The sequence below is a fragment of the Haplochromis burtoni genome, unplaced genomic scaffold (assembly GCF_018398535.1).
Source record: "Haplochromis burtoni strain Fernald_Lab_line unplaced genomic scaffold, NCSU_Asbu1 Contig_251, whole genome shotgun sequence".
Taxonomy (NCBI): domain Eukaryota; kingdom Metazoa; phylum Chordata; class Actinopteri; order Cichliformes; family Cichlidae; genus Haplochromis; species Haplochromis burtoni.
Genome location: NW_024582612.1, coordinates 217,401 through 241,324, shown reverse-complemented (window position 1 = coordinate 241,324; position 23,924 = coordinate 217,401). Strand labels below are relative to the sequence as shown.

General features: G+C 40.4%; 2 protein-coding genes across 5 annotated transcripts in view; both read left to right on the top strand.

Moving 5' to 3' along the window:
* Positions 1-266: 266 nt before the first annotated feature.
* On the top strand, positions 267-14,650 carry lrit3b (leucine-rich repeat, immunoglobulin-like and transmembrane domains 3b). 4 transcript variants are annotated; one of them, XM_005938701.3, is made up of 7 exons: positions 267-516; positions 7,285-7,659; positions 7,733-7,818; positions 10,238-10,531; positions 10,613-10,672; positions 13,949-13,989; positions 14,067-14,172. In XM_005938701.3, the coding sequence occupies exons 1-6, from the start codon at positions 407-409 to the stop codon at positions 13,972-13,974; spliced, it is 951 nt and encodes a 316-aa protein (XP_005938763.1). In that variant the 5' UTR covers positions 267-406; the 3' UTR covers positions 13,975-13,989; positions 14,067-14,172. The 4 variants fall into 4 exon arrangements, with proteins under 4 accessions (XP_005938763.1, XP_005938762.1, XP_014194356.1 ...); XM_005938700.2 differs by lacking the exon at positions 13,949-13,989 and having other exon boundaries at positions 10,613-10,682; positions 14,067-14,225; XM_014338870.2 differs by lacking the exon at positions 13,949-13,989 and having other exon boundaries at positions 273-516; positions 14,067-14,650.
* A 2,171-nt stretch (positions 14,651-16,821) lies between these two features.
* The window catches only part of LOC102303076 (glutamyl aminopeptidase), a 38,822-nt gene continuing 31,719 nt past the window's right edge, over positions 16,822-23,924 (top strand). The window contains exons 1-4 of the mRNA XM_042227259.1: positions 16,822-17,868; positions 19,156-19,297; positions 20,234-20,368; positions 20,479-20,599. Of these exons, the coding sequence (XP_042083193.1) occupies positions 17,231-17,868; positions 19,156-19,297; positions 20,234-20,368; positions 20,479-20,599 (1,036 nt within the window). The 5' untranslated portion in view covers positions 16,822-17,230. The remainder of the gene's footprint in view (positions 17,869-19,155; positions 19,298-20,233; positions 20,369-20,478; positions 20,600-23,924) is intronic.

Here is a 23,924-nt window from a genome sequence, read left to right as displayed (position 1 = left end):
AGGAAACTCCAAAGGCTCCAGCTGATGTTGACCGTCCTGTGCTAACCACAATACTTCAGTGCCCCTTCACTCCTCTTCCTCTCAACCACCTCCATCCCCAGCATGGTGTGTGTGAAAACATTAGCAGGACTGTTTAATGCTTATGCTGCGATGTGATGTACAAAACTATTAGGAGGCGGTGCACAGGCGGACCCCCCACAAGGTTCAAAAAGCCTTAGGCTGGCCCCGATGTTTTAATGTGTTATTCTGATTGAAGTGTGGGATTACATGTCACTCGTAAGCAGCGTAATCCCAGCTAATCTGGGATTCCTTTTCACTCTGCACCTTGGAAACAACATCAGAGAGATAGGGCTACTAACATGGATATACAAAAGGCCGTCTTTTTGTAAGGTTAATTTGACAAAGGATGCATCTGCTGGTACTTTTTCACATTTTGCAGTCGCTTCTGTTAGCGGCCCATTCCTGTCCATCCTTATGTTCCTGCCATGATGGGAAAAGTGGAATAGCAGAACTCAGGTTAAGTGAGGCTCAGATTTCATTTCTGTGTTTCTATGTGTATGTAATCTGTTTCTCAATGATCACTGCTCATTTTGTTAGTATGTGGCATCACATTGCAGTACTCTTGTGACAACCGAGTATCAGTAGTGCCAATAGTATAAGTGCTGAACAACAGTGCTGTTTTATAACATTAGATACTGCCAGTGTTGGGAAGGTTACTTTTAAAATGTAATCTATTACAGATTACAGATTACATGCCCCAAAATGTATTTTGTAACGTATTCCGTAACGGGTATGGCAGTCCAGTCTCCCTGCAGCACGGACTACACTGCTCATCAGGCTACATGCTTTAGGGCGATGCCTGTAACACTCTGCCTATTGCCTTCATATTAAATCATTTTGTGAATAATTTTTTTAAATATTTCTTTACGTCATTATGAAGGCTGCAAGTAGAGGTGACATGGGCTGCGAGATTGAAACACAGACATGAGAGCCTCTTAATGCGTGTTTTGTTTGGGTTTCCACCAGCATGGAAACCAAAAATATGGAGTTCATATCCTTATGAAACAGGAAAAGACCGCCGTGTAATCCATTCATTTCAACAAAGTAACTGCATTCTAAATACCACCTTTTTAAACGGTAACTGTAACGGAATACAGTTACTCATATCTTGTATTTTAAATATGTAACGGCGGTACATGTATTCCATTACTCTCCAACACTGCTCATGCCTGATGTGAAAACAAAAACGCAGCACAAACAGAAAGAGAATCATGACATCTAGAAAAGACTGAGAAGTTCACACCAGGGGACAAGGTGTTCATCAGAAACTACTCCTATGGTCCGAAGTGGATTCCAGCAGTCACTGTGAGATCATCGACTGGCCTTGATGATCTCTCCCTCGATGGTCTTACATCGTTGCAATCGAATCGGGTCAAACTGTGAAGCAACGTGTGGATCAGGCGAGAGCAAGAGTTGCAGACACTGTTCCTAGTGCACCGGACAGGGAGGTGGAGCCATTACATGACATGGAAGCCATTCCTGAGTGCTGCTTGCCATCAGGGGTGGGCACCACACCACAACCATCATCGGAGCCCCAGGAGCTACCATATGCTCCGGAGACTCCTCAGTGGCACCAGTGTTGCAACGTTCCCAGAGAGAGAGACGTCCACCAGAGACTCTAATGGACTTTGTTAGATAGAATGAGATCTTCCAGGAATAGAGCAAACAATGCAGTCTGATCTCAGAGGAAGGACGTATCTTCCTAGTTAGCATTAAAAAAAGAAACATATGTACAGTTGTATGGTTACCATAGTTATGTGTTAATTCCTTGTTAAGCATTTTTCAGTACAAGCATTTGTTTGTAGACAAGTAGGAGTCGTTGACTTAAGGGGGGAGGAGATGTGATATTGTAACGAAGCATTTGCTTATATAAATATATGTATACGTGTATGGGTATGCATAACAGTTATTATTTCCAGGTACAGGCATTGTTAGTTCATGTTTATTGCTCTGGAAAAGCACACGGAGTGGGATGGGTGTGAGAAAGGGCATTTTGTGTTGTTATACCAGCAAGGCCAGGAGAGGTGGTATTGGTGCTGTGTTAAGTAAATGTCATGTAAGAAGACAGAAGAGCGTCATGTACATGATGAACATGGCGCCTGTGTTCGGCTTGGCTGCTGTTCGTGCTCCGTGTTTTTGTCGACTGCTTCAGTATATTGTTTTTTATCTTGTCATCTCATCTGTGATATATCATGAAAGTCTTGACTTTTAAAGCTTTGAATTGTGACGCCCCTGCTTACATTTCTGATCTTTTAGAACCCCACGCTCCCTCTCGCAGCCTGAGATCTTCTAATCAAAGGCTGTTGGTAGTCCCTCGAACATATTTTAAAACCAGAGGTGATAGATCTTTTAGAGCGGTGGCCCCCAGGTTGTGGAATGCTCTCCCATCATTACGTTGCCTTGATTGTATTTATTCTTTTAAAAAGCAGCTTAAGACTCATTTATTTAGATTGGCTTTTAATTAGATTTGTGCTGTGTGTTTTATTATTAATGTATTTTATGTATTTCTGTGAGGCACTTTGTGGTTTTTATCCTGTGAAAAGTGCTGTATAAATAAATTGATTTGATTTGATGTAGGAAGTAGACGGACACTGTGATGTTGTGAACATGTGACTACAAAAGGTTCAGTAAACGAGAAGCAAGTATGTTCCCCGTGTGTGGCTCAGTGATTCCATTTTTGTTTGGTGAAGATGCAACACCCACAGAAAGCCTTCTTCACCTGCACAAATAGATGTCATTGGTTAAGGCAGACCTTCCCAAAGTGTGGGGTCCGCCCCCTAGGGGGGTTGCAGAGCCACTGCAGGGGGGGCGCGGTATGAAAAGGGGAAATAAAATGCTTGGACACTGCTAGCACGGGGCGCCTACAGAAACGCAAAGCAGGAGATGAAGCATCGCTGAATATGTTTCCAAACCAACTTCATTCAAAGCCAAAGACTTTTATTGGAGTCCAAGTTGTTCAAGTCCAATGAACAGCTTGAAATGGCACAAAGGTAAGTGGTGAACTGCCAGAGGTTAAAAAAAGCTAAGGTTACCCCAAACTGAAATGGGGTAACCTTGGTGAGAAAAAGGCAATTAACAATGGAAGAGAGACGGACCATCATAACTCTTATAAATGTAGGTCTGTCCTACAGAGAGACTGCACAGAAAGTCAAGGTGTCAGTGAGTCCAGTTTCCTTCTGCACTATGAAACAAACTGTGACAGGAAGAGTCTGACAGACCCAGAGACACGACTGAATCAGGTCATGTGATGGCGGCTCACAGGACAACAGCTTCAAGCAGCTTAACAGTGCTCGTAGTAAGAAAGTCTGTTTCAGCTGTGAAGAGAAGACTTCAAGCTGCAGGGTTGACAGGATGAGTTGCAGCGAGAAAGCCAGGCAAGACAAAGAGGCTTGCCTGTACCATGCAACACCAACACTGGACTGATGAAGACTGGAAGAAGGTATTATGGACCGATGGATCAAATGTGAAATCTTCCAGTTATTCAGTTTTGTAATATGTGTAATCACTCTTTGTTGTGATGATGTTGGAAGTTCCTTGTTTATCAGTTGATTCTTGAAACATAGCAAGCAGAAAAGGAGCCGTGATGAATGTTTTGTAAACTTCTCCTGTTAATCTGTCATTGCCTGGTGATTTGTTGTCTTAGGGTTTCTTATGGAATCGGTTATTTCAGGCAGGCTTTCGTGTTGCATGTTTCTTTAAATTCCTTGTGAGTTTACCTGTTATTATGTTGTAATTTCCCTAAGAAATGTTCTGCACTGGGTGTTTGTTACATCAAGAATACATCTTTTGATAAAACTGGGCAACATAGGAAGATAAGTAAGGGTTATCATTGAGTGTTAATATTTTCCTTTTAAAATAGCGACACCTGCTGATCATTTTGCACCAAAAGAACAACAAATATCATTTCCCCATCGATTTCTCCAAAATGAAGCATCTTCTGAACATGCACGGGTTTCCTGAATAATATTCAACAGTCAGCACTTTTGTATTGGCAATAAGAAACGGAGCCTTTCTTTTTAGCAGATTCCTAATACGTCTGGTATTAATTGAGAACACTGAAACTGACATAAGGATAATAAAACTTAATAAAACTGTAATGATTAACGGTAAGCAGATCGGTTCTTCACATAGCAGAAATCTCATGACGGCTGCATATTGTTATCGAAGTAACATTATCAATAATTGCTAATATGTAAAGAAAACGAACCTTTGAGTTGGAAGCCTTGATAAATATGGAATATATCACAGAGCAGGATGTCACCAATGACAGTAACAAGCCTCATGTATACCAAATGGCGTAGGGAGGTTAAATGATGTTGTTTTTAATTGATTTTGCTTATACTTAATGGTATATTTTACATATTTGTTACGTATGACCCATTTTATGGTATATTCTGAAAGTATTTCCTAAAAAGGAACATATGTTAAACAAATTAATTTGAAAAAGTTGCATTTAAAATAGTAAAATAGTAAAATAAGTGCAGCAGAACAATTACTATATAATGAAATCAGTTATTATTCCAGTCAACTGTTTACGAATAGTGTTCTTTTATACTGATTGTCCTTGATTTATAGAATATACCATTTATATTTTAGGTCTTTAGTTCTTTGCCATCAGTAAAGGCTCTTGCTTCGTATGCCTTCTTGCTCATTTGCCCAGATTTCTCCACCCCTGGCCAAAGTCGACTCTGAGCCTCATTGTCACCTGTTAGCAATTCTTCTTCAGATATTCACTCTCTTGAACATCTGTGAATATCTGTGAAATCCCTTGCAGTTCTAGAGATGATCGCACATTAACAATAGTTCTTTTTCCTAACTTGCCACATCTACTGCACCTGCCAGGCTGTTGTGTTAGCATCAGGAGCAACTCTACTTCAGTATTTCATTACTTTAGTATTTCAAGCTTTCATTTTCTTTCTTCAGTTTCACCGTGTGACATAGTTGCTTGCATCCCGTGTGAGTCCTGCAGAGGTTTGAGTTCAACTGCAGTTTTATCTTGTGGGTTTAAGCTTAATGCTAGCTTGCTAAATTAGTCTGATTGCTAGAAGTAAAAGAATATCTGCTCAACTTTCTTAATTGCATGCATTGTGCTGTTTTATCAGAGAAGCCTGATTGCAAGGGCACAACAAGCACAGCTCGTGGTTTTGTGTGCTTGTGTTTTAAATCTTTGGCTTCAATACTTGTTTTTATATACTAGGACTATGACTTGCTATATTTAGCAGCAGTCGTAGGAAGTAATGAAGTACAAATACTTTAATACTTTATTTATATCGCGTCAAATCACAATAACAATCACGCAAACCACTTTATATTGTAGGGTAAAAGTCCTACAATAATAAAGACAAAACCCCAACAATTAGATTGAAAAATGAGGAAACTCTCCCTTTCAACAATAAGAAACCTGTGGGAGAACCAGGCTCAGGGAGGGGCGGGGCCATCTGCTATGACCTGTTGGGATGAGGGGAAGAAGACATACTGTGGAGAGCCAGAGATGAATAATAACTTATGATTAAATTCAAATTGGTGTATAAACACATAATGAGTGAAAAAAGTGAGTGAGGAAGAAACAGCGCATCATTGGAAGATGGCAGTAGCCTAGGGCTATTGCAGCATAACTAAAGGAGGATTCAGGGTCATCTGTTCTGGCTCTGACTATGTACAAAAAGGAACGTTTTAAGCCTAATCTGTCTGTCTCCTGAATTCAAGCTTTTAGAGATATAAATAGTCTGTTAGGAGATTTTTCCATTGCTTTATTGTTATAAAGTTATTTTACTTACAGTTTACGAGGATGACCTTCTTGGTGATAATTAGAGGTGTAAATGGAACAAAAGTGTATTAACCTTGCAATTGCATAGTTAAGTCACCTAAGATACATGTGAGATGATTTGAATTTAAAAGTGTCTAACTGGGGTGCAGTGCCAAATGGCATGCAAGTAAGTATCAGGGATGTTTTGAGAGTAGAATGTAAATTTGTTTAATTCAGTAAATCGTACTTTGTGTAATCTGTCACCTGTGCAGTGTGCCATGAGTTGTAAGTTTGTGTTTTTGATGCAGTTGAAAGTGTTATTGCAGATTTGAGTCCATAAGTCAGAATTGCTGTTGATTAAAAGGTCTTGTGACTGGGAGAGACGGAGAAAACAAAGACTTATTAGGAGTGGACCTAAAGTCTGTTACATTGTTACTAATTTCGTAGCCACAGGGCTAAAAAGTTTAACTAGATCAGTGTTGCATCATTCTGTGATGGCTAGTGTGGTGTGGCAGGCAGAATAGGACCCAAATGCAGGACTCAAAAACAAAGGAATAAACCAAGGGAGGCAGCTTTATTGCTGAATCAAGATCTCCAAAAAAGAACTAAGAAAACTAGAAACTAGAAACACGGAACTCAAAACTACGAAACTAAGCCAGAAACAGAGAACTAGGACTTACCAGGAGCAAGAAGGGGAACACACAGCAATGTGAGGTATAATGACACGACAATGGACAGAGGAAACCCAGGCCTTAAATACACCAGGGAATAATGAGGGAATGGGAAACAGGAGGGAAACACAGCTGGGACTAATCTGACATAATAAGATGGGGAGGAAGCAAAACTGAAAACACTGAAGACAGGACACGAGACTGTCAAAGTAAAACAGGAAACATAGGACAGGCACAGAGACACGGACTTCACAAGGAGACACGACTGACAGGGGAGACACAGGAGATGAATGAACACAGAGACAAGGGTGACTCGACATGAAGCGAGGAACACAGGAAAGGCTCCGAGAAAACATGGAGATAGAGACTATACACTGAGGGAGAGAGAAGTACGATCACGAAGAACCTAAGACAAAAGATAATCAAAACCATGAATAACAATAATCAAAGAACAGTAAACCAAAAACACAAACACTGGGACACCGATCCAGTGCCGTGACAGAAAGCACTTAAATAGAAAAAGCATAGAAAAACGTGCTTGAATGAATAGGTGTGAATGGATGAATGAGTGCTATGAGTGCTTTGAGTAGAAAAGAGCTATATAAGAACCAGTCCATTACCTCTATTCCACCTCGCTCTCATTCACACTTGCACTTGACTTGCTTTTTGTCGTGCTTCTTCCTGTGCACACCTCCACCTCTCAAGCCTTAACTTGTTCCCTACTGTCACTACAGATCATAATGTTTTATCTGCCTGTTTGTATACGATTTATTCATTTAGACTTTACTCCTGTTTTTAACTCATCAGGTTGGTCCAGTGCAGTGACCCTGGAATCACAGCTGTTCCCATTAGTGTCCCAGCTGACACGGTCAAACTTCGTCTAGAAAAGACGCCGATCTCCAAGGTGTCCAGGGCAGCCTTCTACAACCTGTCAGAGCTGCGGTTCTTATGGCTAACTTATAACTCAATAACTCTGATCCACCCAAGCAGCTTTGTCAACCTGAAAGCCCTGCGAGAGCTCCGTCTTGATGGGAACCTCCTAACATCCTTTCCCTGGGAGGGACTCAGAGACATGCCCCGTCTCCAGACTCTGGGTCTACATAACAATCGTTTGTCCAGTCTTCCAGCCCATGCTGCTCTCTTCCTTCCTAACATCACATATCTGGATCTGTCCAGCAACAGGTTGGTCCAATTTCACAAAATCTTCAACAGATTTGCTCAAGTTTTCAGTTCTCTTTTCCTTTTCTATCAATAGGTTGACTATATTACCAGCTGAGCTGCTGGATCTTTGGTTTCCTCTTCCAGGACAAAGTGAAGGGCAAGTGGAAAGAAGAATTTTGGGTACAGTATGTTTTGGAGCAATAGTAAGACATAATCTTTTATTGTGCAGTTGATATCTATTAGTTGTGGTCATCATTAAGTCAAAAAAGTGAGTGAAATGCACATTAAGGGATAGTTTTACGAACGCGTGGTACCAGTGAAAGGATAGACTGCCCACAACAAATGTACTTTTACTTGAATTTTATTTTTCTGCAACATAGTGCCTTAAAAATCCAAAGAAATTCTGGATGGCCATAAAGTTTTTATTATCTTGTCATAATCTAGTTAATTTTCCATCTAGTATACTTCTTTAATAATTTTTTTTCTGTTTTTTTATTTTATTTAATTCTGACAATTCGACTGAAAGAAGCAGTAGCAGTACCCAGGTTTTTAATTTGACTCCCTTTACAACAACAGAGGTTATGAGGGCTAAAAGAACTTAATCCTTGAAAACCAGCTCTCCTAAAACTAGCAGCTGAAACTATAATTGGACCACTGTGTCACATTTTCAACCTACTTGGTTACAAATAAAGTTCTTTCGGATTGCAAATCTGCCATTGTTGCTCCTCTATTAAAAGAAAAGTGAACCTAGTATTTTAAATAATTATAGATGGATCTCTAAACTCTCAGTTCAGGTAAAGTGCTTGAATCTCGGGTCAGTAATAAGATTAAAGATTTTCTGGCCATTAACGCCATCTTGTCTCCTTTTAGTCAGGTTTCCATAAAAAATCACAGTACTGCTGCTGTTGCTGTACTGCTACTGCGCAAGGTCATAAATGATACAACCGAAACTCTTGATAAGAAGCAGTGTTGTTTATTTGATACTGGCTTATCAACCATTGTTTTTTCTCAACCAGCACTTGAGTGGTTTGCAAATGATCTCACAGGCAGTTGTACAGATAGAGGAGTCATTCAAGTATTGTAAGTAAAAAAGAGCGCCCATTATTATTCAATATTTATAAAACTACTCTTGGAAACATCTTGTAGTCCCCAGAATACCGACTGAATTGGGAAGCATGCAGATTTCTGGCAATAAATGCTTGGAATAAATTACAGTCAGAACAACATCAAACTTACTCTTGTAACATACTACATGTGGTAGTACAGCCTGTTCTTAAAAAAAAGTAGCCTTGACCAAAATGACCCTGCAAACTATAGGCCGATTTCCAAACTTCCCTTTTTGGCTAAAATTCTAGAGAAAATTGTGCTTTTGCAACTACAGGCCTATCTAGATGTGAATAGCATCACTGATAAATTCCAGTCTGGGTTCAAACACGTCATAGTATGGAAACGGCATTGTTAAGAGTCTTCAATGACCTCCTTTTAATTGCTGATTCAGGGCGCTCAGCGGTTTTAGTTTTATTTGATTTGTCCTCAGCGTTTGATTTAGTGGACCACAATATCCTTTTAACGAGGCTAGAGCACATGGTAGGCATTAAGGGTAGTGCTCTTAGTTGGTTACCTTTCTGAAGTTGGACGTACCTTCCTGAAAGGTCCGTCGCTGCTACGATGGGAAGTTACTCTTCCTCTGTTGCCCCCTTTTCCTGTGGTGTGCCCCAAGGGTCTGTGTTGGGCCCTATGTTGTTTTCTTTGTATTTGTTACCTCTAGGTCGCATCTTTGAAAAATATCAAATTTCCTTTCACTGTTACGCAGATGATATTCAAATTTACTTTCATCTGACTGAGGATGTCTTACCGTCATTACACTGATCTTTGATTGTAAGAGAGAAGTTAAGGATTGCTCGCACTCCTTTTAAATGACAAGAAAATGGAAATTGTATTTTTCGACAGCCATATTCCTAGGGGCCAACTAACAGGCTCACTTGGGCTGTTTGCTACCTTTCTTTCTGTCACTGCAAGCGACCTGGGTGTTCTCTTGGACAGTTCTTTTAAACTCGATAAACAAGCCTCCGCTGTAGTTAAATCTAGCTTTTACCAATTACACCAAATTGCCAAGGCCAAGCCTTACATGCCTTGTAAGGATCTTGAGAAACGTATCTATGCCTTTATTACCTCTAGATTAAACTACTGTAACTCTCTCTATTTTGGCCTCCAATCTACCCTTCTCCGCAGGCTGCAGCTTGTTCAAAATGCGGCGGCACGCCTCTTAACTGGAACTGGCAGGTTTGATTCTATCACCCCTATCCTCGCTGACCTGCATTGGCTTCCCATCAAATACCGTATTGATTTTAAAATACTATTACTTACCTTTAAAATTATAAATAACATTGCTCCCAGCTATCTTGTTGAACTTCTCAGCTTGTACACTCCTAGTAGAGCATTGAGATCAACGGGCCAATTGCCCTTAGTACAACCTAGGGCACGGTTGAAGACCAGGTTTCGCTTGATCTCAGTAGGACTAACCTGGTTAAATGAAGGTTAAATAAACAATAACAAATGACATTAAATGTGAATAAGTTAAACTGTCTTGGATACCCAGGTCTCCATGACAATCCCTGGTTGTGTGACTGCCAGATCTCCATGCTGATGTCTTTGTCCATGACCCTGGGGAGTACTGTAGTTCTTATGGACCAGTTGCTGATGTGCAGTAAGTCTCTGAGTCAGTCAGAGTTGCTGCAGACCCAAGCTGAGCTGTCCCGCTGTATGAGGCCTTCAGTCCAGCCTGCGGCCACCAGGGTAATTTCCCCAATGGGCAGCAATGTAATCCTACGTTGTGACGCCACTGGCTACCCAACGCCAACACTGACTTGGATTAAAACTTCAACCTACACAAGTAAGCTGTCTCGGGTGTCAAGTAATGTCACTAACATTTGAGAATTAGTTGAGTCATGCTGTGATTTGTTTTTCTGTACAGATTGTTGCCAACAAGACAACCTTGACAACTCTGAACAGCTGCCTAGGATTTTGGAGAGTTGTAAGTGCAGGTGCTTTGTCGCTTCTAATAAACATTTTTATTTCATACAGTGCTTCAGATTCTCTTACTACTTAAAGTACTGTATCTGTATTTGCGTCCATAACAGAGAAGGTATTTAAAGTATTTAGAACTGAAGTGTAGTGAACACTTCAGTTTCTGTAGGTAGGCTGTTTCATTGTTCTGACCAGTTTTTATCCCTTGGTTCCCTAACTCCATGGTTGCAATAGTTTTGAACAACTGACAGTTAATACCGGTGTCAGAGGACATTAATGCATGCGAGACTCAGTACTGCGATGCACTAAATTTAAAGATTGGGAATTTTAAGTGGATCATTACTGATGAATTTAAAATGTCAATATTATGGCCTTTATTACTTTTTTATTTATTCACTGCAGAAAGTAATCTTGTACACTACTTTACTACAGCACTGGAAATATTATGATTACTACCACTAATAATATCAAAAGTAATAGTAGAAGTAGCAATGGAGTTTACTCTGCAGCACCACCTGATATGCAGATCAGTTAACTCATAAAAGCAAAAGTCCCTGTTTTAATAGGAAGATGTGCACAATGTACATTATTATCATAAAGCTGAGAGCAGAGCTGTCATAGTCTGACTCAGAGTTTCTGTGTTTGGACTTTTTAAATTCATATTTATCAAATATTTGAACCTACGTAGTTTTTGGCTCTCCTCATAGTTGTAATGAGTACTAGATATCATGATGAATTTAGTCAAAAAACATGTTACAAGATGTTACTAGCCTGTTTTAATTAAAATATTTTTGTGGATCTTAGGACCCCAGATGAAAGCCATGAAAGCACTCCCTGTCTCATAACATAGACATCCAAAAACTCACTGACACTGACAAACAGATAAAGTTTTTGAAATACTGTAAACACTGTGACGTCGGACCCCAACACTTGCACACACACACCGTGGGTGTGGTGACCAGAGATGGGCAGTAACACGTTACAGTAATGCGTTACTGTAATCCGATTACTTTTTCAAGTAACGAGTAAAGTAAGGGATTACTATTGCAAAATCGGTAATTAGATTATCGTTACTTTCCCGTAGGAACACTGCGTTACTGCGTTACTAAAACCGTGATTTCTTTGCGAGAATGTCTCACGAGTTTGACTCCATAAAAAGTGACAAAAACATGAGTGTCCGCTGTGCGTGGGAAGAAAACTTCTTTTTACAGCGAAAAAACCCCTAAACTTCCAACAAGCACCGAGTAGCTACGACGTAATGGGAAACTCACAGAGAAACTCGCGGATTCTTCCACTGACCGCGGCACACCTGCACCAGGGTAAACCTCCGCCTCCCCACTCCTGCTTTACAGGTGAAAATAGAGCAACAGGACCGCTGAGTCTTTGACTTTATTTATTTTCTGCTGTGTTTTACTTGCATCTATTTGAAAGACTGAGTGTAAACACAAAAATATTTTATTTTATGTGCTGGAATGTGCAGAAAATAGGTTTAAATGTTAAACTAATTTCTTCCAGTCAGAGAATGTTGCATATAATTAAATTTTTGCTTGATGCATAAAGTTAAAAGATTAAAACTAATAAAACAAGTTTTAAAAAGAGACTTTTCCATTTGATTACATTTTGTATGATGGATTATGCAGAAAAAGTAGAATTGGGCTGAAAGATCTATCGCTTTATCACCTCTTCAGGTTGTAAATCGTGTTTTTAAAAAGTAACTAAGTAACTAATTACTTTTGAAAATAAGTAATCAGTAAAGTAACGGGATTACTTTTTTGGGGGAAGTAATCAGTAATTAGTTACTGATTAGTTTTTTCAAGTAACTTGACCAACACTGATTATGTCTGGACATGTAAGTGTTGTTTTTTTCTTTGTTTGTTAGCTTAGTGCATCAGTCTACATCCTTTGAAAAAGCTAAAAAAGTCCAAACACAGATTATCAGTCTTTGGTCTCAGGTGCGCTGTGTTTAGTTTTGCTTCTCTTGTCTTGCTTTCCTGATGAGTTCCAGCTGTGTTTCCAGATGTTTCCTCTCTGCCCCAATCACCTTTCCGACTGGCCCGAGGGTGTGCCTCAAAGTCTCCCCTGTCTCCCGACTCCTATTTCTAACCTCTTTTTCTTGACTTCAATAAAAACATCACTGAGGTCAAGGAAATGTGGGTAGGAGAATTGGACTGGAGCATGGATCAGCCTGACACTAGTATCTCCTTAGTGTGAAAAGTACTGTTTAATTTAATCTGTGGACTCCCAGGGCCAGATCTTCAGGCCGTGTTTCTTGAACATCGCAAGAACTAGAGGAAGGACAACTTACTCTGTCTGCATGGGGTTGTTATATAGTTTCTCCCCTTCTCCCTCCTCCCTCTCTTTCTCTCTCCAGTCATTGTTGATATGCAGTCAACCAATGTCCAGCCTCTCTCTCTCTCTCTCTCTCTGAGTTTTCACCTACTTTAACTAAGGAGGAGGTTACTTCATTAAAATCACATCATTTCATTTTCTCCTTTTCTATGTTGTATTTTCACATGATTTATCAGTAACTCCATCACATATGAATATAGTTTTCATGTTTCATGCAGTTTATGCTATTTTACTTCAGCAGGATTTATCATAAGTTCAGTCACATGACTACCATAACTCTTTGACAGCTAACGACTTCAACGAATGTTGGAGGCAGAAGTAAGTTCAGGGCTTTTTACTTCGTTGTTAGTCCAGTGGTTGACATCTTTTTCCCCATAAAACTAAAAACAGACATAAAGTAAATATTACAAAATGTCTTTCCCTTAACTTATGCTTCTAGGTTATAAACTATAAAATAAACAATAAAATACTATACGACAGCATAACAAGCAGGCTACAATGAAAAATTCCTGTTTTCTAAAGCTAAAGTTGGATCAGATTCACAGGATTGGGCTCTGTTGTAACCCTCGGAGGCACTTGCAAGAGAATATTCACTAGAAATGAGCTGAGCTATGTGGCTATTGTGAGCTGGATTGACTGCATCAGAAGTACAGGAGACTTTGGCCACACAGACATAATATTTTCTTACTCACCACTCATCCATCACAGAAGCACAAGTGCAAGCACCCAGAACAGGACTTCCATTGAGAGAGCTACACATGGAATGCACAATGAAAACAGCCCAGAGGTGCATGAGAAAATAATTTTGAACATGAGATGGGCCAAATTTTAATCAAGTGAAACTTTTGATTTTATAAGCTCATTCCTAAAGTTTTTCACTACATCTTGTTTTAATGTGTAACTCCAAAGTTTCTTTGGGTCTCTGGTTTGTTAGGGACTCAGGAGTACCCAGGCCTGTAAGACTTCCTTTGTAAGGTACTCTTTTAAGTTAAAAGCAAAAAGCTAAATGTAGGGTGCCGAGAGCTAAGATTGTACAACTCTCTCTGTTCCAGTTATGCAGGAATCTCCACGGGTGGGGGTCCGCTGGTCGATTATCAGCCTGAACGGGTTATCATACAAGGATGCTGGTGAATATCGCTGCCAAGCCCGGAACATGGCAGGAATTTCTGAAGCCCTGATTAAACTGAAAGTCATGGGAATCACAAAACTACCCCATCTTCCAAAGAAGTCCAGAAAGATTTCCTCCAAATCCCCATCAAAGTACAGGAAACCATACCAGATCTCAGCTATCACCAACGTCCCCTCAGTGAAGGATAATCAGATACTATCAAGTATCACACCATTTTCCAGTAACCAGGCCAAGAAACCTCAAAGCCTCGTGACTTTTTTGGAGCACGTCAGAAAATACTAAATGAAATCAGCAGATGCAAAGAGACAGGAACATGATATAGATCTAGTCTGTGGCTACCTGACCATTGTAATTTGATTTACTGTTGCTGAAGTTTCTCAGTGTTTGTTACAGAGCGGCGGTCATGGCGGTGGGAAAATAAAGGAAATAAACGTTACTGTTTGTTAAAGCTCTAGTGTTGCAGCAGTTAATGTGAATTACTCGCTGAATAAAAACATAAGACAAAAATGTGCGTGTTGTTTCTGTGATGCAGTCTGCATTTTTGTGAAAGAAAGTTTTATTCAGTTCAAATTTCAAACTGTGCCTGTTTGTGTTCTTGGCAATAAATCTTATACAGGTGAAAAGCCTGTTTATTCCCTTTAAATGGTGCCACATCTATAAGGAAAATGCATTTGTGAGTTGAGCAGCAGAGTTTGTGGGATGCACCCATCAAACACTTCACAAAGCTTCCCTGCAGTGTCAAACACCTTATTCTGCTATTGACTCTTGTTTTGAGCTTTCATCATCAGAAACCATGTTGTCATTTTGGCAGTATGCTTATTATTGTATTGATGACTGGCAATCATGGCGTCAGCCTGTACCTGTACAGTGTATCAACAGCCACCCACTGAAGCATTTTAATCTAATCTCTCTCAGCCTTCTTCACTCATGCAGCTCCATATCACACCTTTTACCTCACTGTCTGCACTATAAGCTCATTGTGGTAATCCTGGTGAGGGTCATGGTAAAACATGCTGTACCTGAGCCCAACAGATTTATGTCTGTGAAAAATAAGACACACAAAAGGTTCATGGCGTCTCATAAACGTCATGAAAGAATCATGACTTTAGACGGGTGATTAAAATTTTGAGTGACAGTGATTGTTGTCTCTTATGCGGATCCTATGCACAGTTCAAGGATAAGGGAGCCATTACATTTACGACTGTCTTATCTGTGTGATATAACAGGGCCAATAAATCCACAAAATGCTCACTGTCACATGAGCTGTTGGTTAAACGTTTTTTTTACACTTTAACTACAGTAGAAACAAAACTTACTACATAATGTCCTGGTGTCAACACCTTCTATAAAACACTTACATAAATATAATAAGTACATGCTTTCACAAAGATCACAAGTGCTCACTGAAGTCACCTATGGGAGGTTTTGGAAGGTCATGAAATACATAATCAAAAGACCAGAGAAAGTAGAGACTTTCTTTACTTAAGTAGAAACACAGGTTAAAAACTCGTCCAGTAAAAGTTGCAGTAATGAAGCAACTTTTTTTACTGCCCAGTATAAAACTACACGGTATTTTCATGTGACATTTGAATAAGACAAAGTTTAGCAGGATGTTTCACAATATGAAATCCAATAATGACATCGCATGTAAGCTTTAAATGAGCAGTTTATCAAACATCACTTTAAATCTAACCGCTCTTCTTCCTCTCCGGTCCTGTCTTTATCTTTCTCCTGATCTCTGAGTGAAGTTAACTCTCTTAAAGTGATAGAAACCCTAAATATAAAACTCAGTTCATACTCGCTCCTCTTCTATAGAGGTAGCTATAGAAGACAGACACCTGCTCTCCTTCCGACCCACTTCAACCCCTGAGTATAAACACTATGGATGATACTGTTGAACCTAAAATAACTAGCCTGCTTTCAACATGTAAGAAGCAGAAAGTACGGATATTTGTGTAAAGATGGAGGGAGTAAAAGTAAAGTTGCTAGAAAAATAAATACTCAAGTAAAGCACAGATACCTGAAATTTCTACTTAAGTACAGCAAATACAGGAAGTATTTGTAAGTTTTTACTTTCCAAAAGACACATTGGTTGAGGCTATTCAGCCTACCAGATTTGTGTGTGTGTGTGAATGGACAACTCCCCACTTCAAAATGTCTATCTACTACCACTATAAACTATAGTACTATATACTACAAACTATAACAAACAAACGTAACACTTACTGTAGTTCCAGTGCACACTTTGTACTGGGTATTTCTCTGGGTGTGTTCCTAATATTAGGAATTTGTGCATGAACACCCTTACATATCCTAGACTTAGTTGTAGTTGATTTCAACGAAAATTCTACACCGTGATTAGTTTTCCAGTCAAAACATCATCTCTGTGGACAGAAATGATAGAAATTGATATTTCAGTAATGTCTTTTCCAGAGTTCACAGAACTGAGCAGGGGAAGAATATTTGTGGAAATTCTACCGTGGCTCAGTTCAATAAAACCATTGTTTTGGCTTCACATACGTCTCTGTTGCAATCACTGTTTTGACCAAAGACCACATGCTGACTCATGTCCAGATCATAGAGTGTTTCTGCAGTGTGTGCACTGTAAGAAGACAGATTGTGCTGCGCTGAAGCCGCTTTGAAATTTGACTCTGATGCTTCAAATTCATACCAGACAACACTTTGACATGCACAGTGGTTCACATGTAGGCATCATGTGTATTGTTTAGTTTCACGTGAGAACAACACGTTCAGTTTTGCAGCTTAGCATAGTTGATAAAAAAAGAACTTTAGCTGCTGATTTACAGGGAGATTGTAGATGTTTAACAGGAGGTGTGCTGAAAGCTCAAAGGACAGATTAAATCCTTCCGATTTCTGGCCGTCTGAAAGATTGATACTCTTCACTTCTCATTTTTCTCTCCACCCCTCAGCACCACAGAGGCAAGCCTTGATTCAGTTCACACAGCTAATTCAGCAGCCAAAGCCTGCAGCTCTGACCTCTGGTCAGCTAAACACTTTACCTTTAGAAAGCTGTGTTTTGTTTTGTTTTTTGTTTTGTCAGGTGGACTTTTCATTTTGGGAGTTACCATGGTTGACAGCTTGAACATGGAGAAGCCAGAGAAGCGTTACTTTATTCGACGCAAGCATGCAGTCATCATCTGCATAACAGTGGTGTTGTGCTGTTTGGCAGTGGGCCTCGGGGTGGGTCTCTCGCGATCAAACAACACCACTCCTGCTGCCACCACCACACCAGCCCCCACAGCGGGGCCTACCCAGCCCCCTTCACCTGGCAGAGGGCCCTGCCTGCCTTCCACTGACTCCAGTGGGGACTGGAGGAATTTCCGCTTACCTGACTATGTGAATCCCGTCCACTACAATCTGCACCTGGAGCCGAACTTAGAGGATGACACCTACACAGGCACTGTTGATATCCAGCTTGAAGTAACCAAGCCCACCCGTCATCTCTGGCTCCACATCAGGGAGACATTTGTCAGTACCTTGCCAAGGTTGAAGGTGCTGAGTAGCCAAGGAGGACAGAGGGAAGTGGCAGTGAAAAGCTGCTTTGAATACAAAGCTCAGCAGTATGTGGTGGTGGAGGCCACAGAGGAGCTGCCTGTCCTGGACACAGGGGAGGTATACACCCTCAGTCTAGACTTCCAGGGTTGGCTCAATGGCTCTTTGGTGGGATTCTACAGAGTTACCTACATGGAGAATGGAATCACCAAGTAAGTCATGTGATTCAGTTCTGTCACAAACATACACAAACATCTTTATTAATCAAGAATTAGAAAAGAACAGAGCAAGAAGGCATAAGACATATGAAATAGTTGCATCTTTCAAGAAAATTCAGAGTCGCCTTACAGTCTTTTCTGGAGGTATTAATAGGTGTTAAATAACTGTGGACATTCTATGCAATAGTTCATAAGTTGCAAATGTTGAAATGTTGGAATAAAATAAGTTCCGCTAAGAATGAACACTAATTATTGAGTAATATTTTGTGTAAAACTTGTCTTCTGAGAAGCAACCAAGAGCAGGTTTATGATGGTTGTAAAAATTGGTGTTATCTGGTTTTATCTTGGATAAAAACCAGAGTCGTTGGTTGTGGCTCAGGAGGAACAGCAAGTCTTCTACTAACTGTTTCTTTCCTGGATCCTTAAGCAACACAGATATCGTCCACATGACTGCGGCTGTGGTCAGTGGATGTGGATAATTAATGGATCCTGCCCTCTGCATCACTCATTGGACATGGAGCTGAAAACTTGCTCTGACATCTGTTTCAGATTTGCTATCACAAGAACAGATACAGAATATCTTTACCACTGTATACCAGAACATCATTTTAGACTTAGTCTAGTCATCCTATCATATTTCACTTTACATACATATTTACTGATGACTTTACTTGTATTTCTTATGTAGCTGAGCTCCTTCTTTGATGGAATTTCTACACTAAAGAGGTCCAGGTCATTTTGTTCTATGACATATTTTATTGAGCTAGATTGATTTTCACGCAAAATATTATTTTATGCAGATAAAATCCAACAATATTATATTATATATTGACCAATCAACACGTTACTCTGAAGACTGTAACGTGGCTTAAATATTTAAAAAAAGGTAAAAACTATCAATAGAAGACTTTTTATAATTCACCAGCTATTTGGTCTTTACTTCTTCAGAGTCACTACATTATGTGGGATTTAAACAGATGTACGTTTTGGTTATGCGTCCTACTTTAAATGGAAAACCCCTGTAGTCTCCTGGTACTGCTGGGATTGGCATCTGGTACTTTTGTTTTCATTAGCTTGTATAGAACTAACTGAACAAAATAACTGAAAGATGTTATTAATCAAATATGACTGTTCTAAACTTAACTCTCTAGTTTAAATTGTCACATATTATTAGTTTTCAAAGTAAAATTTGCTGAAAAAGATTGTAGAACATTTGGTTTCAAACAATCTCCAATAATAAAGTTACATTTTCCAATAATCTGTCCTCGATTTGAACACCAGAAAGATTGCAGCTACGGATCACGAGCCAACAGATGCCCGCAAGTCTTTTCCCTGTTTTGATGAACCTAACAAGAAAGCCACCTACACCATCTCAATAACTCATGATGTTAATTACAACGTACTGTCCAACATGCCAGTAGAGGTAAGTCAGCATGTGTGTTTACCATCACAATAGACTTTATGTGCTGTATTTAAATTGGAAACAATTGGTATTTGTGTAAAAGTACAGTGAGTAAAAGTTGTAGAAAAAGTATACATGCCTGAAAATGCAAAACAGTCAGTGGTGAATTTAGGTAATCTCAGTTTCACTGAACGCGCTCCTGTGATTGGCTGGCACATCATGGAAATGTTGGGGGTTGTTGTCCAGCGTTATATTTATCTTGGACAATATCAGCCTGATGGATGTTGTCCCAGCATGCAACAGCATCCACACTCGCCACAAATGACTCATAGAAAATCCTAAGCATTGTCCAACAGATGTTGAAAGACCTCAGCTGCCTTGTGAAATAGAGACAGCTCTGGCCCTAACTGTAGAGTTCATTAGTAGTCAAGCATGAACAGAGGAAAACTGATTTTTAAAAAAGTCGCAATGATTTACTGTAATTTGATACATTTTTAAACCTTATAATGTTTTAAATGATATTTACCAATTTTCCAGTAGATTTCTATGCATTTTAGTATTTTCAAGGTCAACAACTGTTTTGGTGTTAGGCACTTTGCATGCCAGTTGTTTAATAGGGAGGAAGCAAGAAAATCCTCTCACTTAAGCTAGCTGTGTCTTCATGCATTTTCATCCTTTGCACCCATTAGCATAACATCGTCTATCTTAGCATGTTATAAAAAAATTCAGTTGGTGTGGTGGTGAGTGACATTTTTTACCATCCAACTGAGTGTAGTGTAAACCTTATTCTTTGTAATGGTATGTACACCTGTCACAGATGACAGTTACACAGTCAAGGTCATGTTTATCAGTTCCTGCAACAGGACGATCTCATCTCAAAGCACAACTGTTGAGATGGTGCTCTTCTTGTGATAATAGGGCAGAAAATCCAAATAAATTTTTGCTGTCTATCTCCAGGGCTCCCCTCAGCAACTACTAGGCAATAAAATCAAAACCACCTTTCAGAAGTCTGTTCCAATGAGCACCTATTTGGTATGTTTTGCTGTGCACCAGTTTGCCTATGTAGAGAGAACTTCAGCCAGAGGAATTCCCGTGAGTTTACATTTATATGCTACTATTGCAGAGTATTGATAAGATTCATTAATTCACACTGTTGGATTTATACTGTCACACACTTTTTTGTATTTTTCATTCTTTTGCAGTTGAAAATCTGGGCCCAGCCAAGTCAGATCAGCACAGCTTTGTATGCAGTAAATGTAACCAAGCTCATTTTTGACTATTTTGAGGAATATTTCAACATGACATACTCCATCTCAAAATTGGGTAAATGGAACACTAACCAACTTCTGTGATATGAAACAAAAAACAACAACAAAAAAATCTGCCTCTGATCCCAAGGCGGGTGGTATGTGTGTTAGCCTAAAGCTCGGGACCGCTGACGGGCTGGGAAGTTTGAGGGTTCTGCATATCACTTAGGTATTTCTTGGACCGCACTCTTCTGGGCAGAGACCTGTGATATGTGCTTAGAATCTGCTGCAATAACTCTTCCAGTGCAGGGGTTACAGCTCCTAATAATCCCGGGACCACTTTGGATATATCCTCCCACATGGATTTGGTGCTTGGGGCCTGTTCTTATGCTGCCATGACCAGAGGCTGAGTGCTGTCCTTATGATTCCATCCTCTTCCTCTGTCCCTCGATAGTGTAAACCCATGATGTCTTGACATGATTGGCAGATGCTTATTATTCCATCTGGGTATCTAATGACTGATAGGCTGTATGTATTGATGGTTTGGATCTTATCAATACTGTTCTGGCTTCTCAGCTCCCTTCTTGCATTATTTGGCTGTTATTGACCTTCGTGCCTTTTTATCATGGTTCCTGTTGACCTGTGGAATACCTAGGTACTTGTATACAGTGAGTAAAATAAGGATTGAACATGTCACTAGTGTTATAAGAAAATATATTTCTAAAGGTGCTATTAATGTGAAATTCTCACCAGTCCGTAAAAACCCATCCAATCTAGACAAAGAAATCAAGCCATAGATGTTCACAAATAAAGTATGATAAAGAGAAACGACACTAGGAAAAAGCATTGAAATGAATTTATTACTTAATTTAATAACTTTTGTTGATGATGATGGCTTCAAGACACCTCGTATATGGAGAAACTAGCTGCATGCATTGCTCAGATGTAATTTTGTCCTATTCATTCACACAAACAGTTTTCAAATCCTGAAGGTTCCACCGTCTATGTACTCTGAGATTTAGTTCATTCCACAGATTTTTACTTGGATTCGGGTCAGGTCAGTAGCTGGGTCATGCTAGCAGCTTTCTTTTCTTTCTCTGAAACCAACTAACCCAGGGGTCGGCAACCTGCGGCTCTTCAGTCCTTATAGTGCGGCTCCGCGTGGTTTGGGAAAATAAATTAGAAGTAATTAGCTGAAGTGTATTTTATTTATATTAGTTCTTTTTTAACTTGTAGTTCTAAATTGTTAGATTATTGTGATATTGAAATATAAAAAATAAAATTATATTCTATTATTTTTTCATCGCTCAAAATAAGCGTCACTCTCGCGGAAGCCGGTATAGCCGCCGAAACGGCGTGCATTTATCGAGACTTTCAACCCCAGGTAGGTCAATTATAGATCTTCGGATCCACATTATGTCAGCGGCTGTTCTCCACTATGAACTATGTTAAAACAAACACGCTCACGCCTCACAGACGACAGCTTACAGTCCTGCGTAAAGTTGAAAGTGACTTCAACTTGTGTGTGTGAATGGGTGGATGACTGGATATGTAAAGCGCTTTGGGGTCCTTAGGGACTAGTAAAGCGCTATACAAATACAGGCCATTTACCATTTACTTCGTACAGCCCCGACCTGCAGACGCTGTGCGCAGAGGTTCAGGAGCAGAAGTCCCAATGTAAACATATCACGGCAGACCCGACGATGTTTGCATGACAATATTTCTTTATAGGCCACTTTTCACACACGGTTGTTGTACACATACCGCCGGCTGTAGCTTTTCAGCTCACAGCCCGACACACACCAACACAACAGCAGAGAGAGCACAGACTTTAAGGCGTTAGATGTCTGTCTTTGTGATGTTGACTGGTTCTTGTTCTGGGAGGTTGTTGTGGTCTTCTGTCCACTAGCCACTTGGTGTTGGTGTCGTGTGTTGCCGTCTGTTTTCGGGGATATTCTTACAGAATTGTTCTGTTTGAGCTCTGTGTGAGTCAGCCCTCATAACATTCTTCCCTTGTAGTTGAGAGTATACCTTGGATGGATCTTTGGAGAACAGGCAATTTATTCTGTTGGCCAATGTTTCCTTGCTGTATCTCTTTAGCCTACTGGCCAGAGCTGTGAGACTTTTATCAGAAACTCAGCTGGAATAATAATATGACAACAGGAGGAGATAGATGCCACTGATGGCAAGACATGAAAACGCCCTACAGTGCACAGAGGGTCCCACTTGAAGCTTAACACCCCAAGGCTCCGTGTGGAAAGAGGAAGGGTGAGAATTAGTGAGCATGAAAGCCACAATCCAGGATGAAATATGGGGCATACAGAGGTCAGAGTTTGAGGAAAAACACACACATACCTGCCTCCAGTGGGAGAGAGGGAGATTTTTTTAAATTTGTTTTAACTCTGTCTCTCTGTGTTTTTTTGTTTTTTTTAATACAAATCCCCCTCTCGCCCCTGCTGGTTTTTTATAACATCTCGGATGTTGCTCCTGGGATCTGCTGGGGCCACTCGCCTAGCTTGGGAGTCACCGCACCTAGTGCTCCGATTACCACGGGGACCACCGTTACCTTCACCCTCCACATCCTCTCGAGTTCTTCTCTGAGCCCTTGGTATTTCTGTAGCTTCTCGTGTTCCTTCTTCCTGATGTTGCTGTCATTCGGTATTGCTACGTCTATCACTACGACCGTCTTCTTCTGTTTGTCTACCACCACTATGTCCGGTTGGTTAGCCACCACCATTTTGTCCGTCTGTATCTGGAAGTCCCACAGGATCTTAGCTCGGTCATTCTCCACCACCCTTGGGGGCGTCTAGCGTTTTGACCTCAGGACTTCCAGTCCATACTCGGCACAGATGTTTCTGTATACTACGTATACTACTATGTCTTTCCTAGTGTGATAGACCCCAGCCTCTATGGATCTTGTACTCAGAGCTTGTTCCTGTGCTGCCATGATTAGTGCTTCTGTGCTGTCTTTCAGTCCAGCTTTGTCCAGCCACTGGTAGGATTTCTCGATTTCTCTAATCATGGCAGCACAAGAACAAGCTCTGAGCACAAGATCCATAGAGGCTGGGGTCTATCACACCAGGCAAGACCCCAGGTGCAGGCTGTGTAAAGATGCCCCTGAGACAATCCAGCACATCACAGCAGGGTGCAAGATGCTAGCAGGCAGGGCATACATGGAACGCCATAACCAAGTGGCCGGCATAGTGTACAGGAACATCTGTGCCGAGTATAACCTGGAAGTCCCGAGGTCAAAATGGGAGACGCCCCCAAGGGTGGTGGAGAATGACCGAGCTAAGATCCTGTGGGACTTCCAGATACAGACGGACAAAATGGTGGTGGCTAACCAACCGGACATAGTGGTGGTAGACAAACAGAAGAAGACGGGCGTAGTCATATACTTA

Coding starts and splice junctions, on each gene's coding strand:
- lrit3b (XM_014338870.2), top strand. CDS start 407: ATGCATCTGCTGGTACTTTTTCACATTTTGCAGTCGCTTCTGTTAGCG. Junction 7,819..10,237: donor AGTGGAAAGAAGAATTTTGG/GTACAGTATGTT, acceptor TTGGATACCCAG/GTCTCCATGACAATCCCTGG. Junction 10,673..14,066: donor GCCTAGGATTTTGGAGAGTT/GTAAGTGCAGGT, acceptor TCTCTGTTCCAG/TTATGCAGGAATCTCCACGG.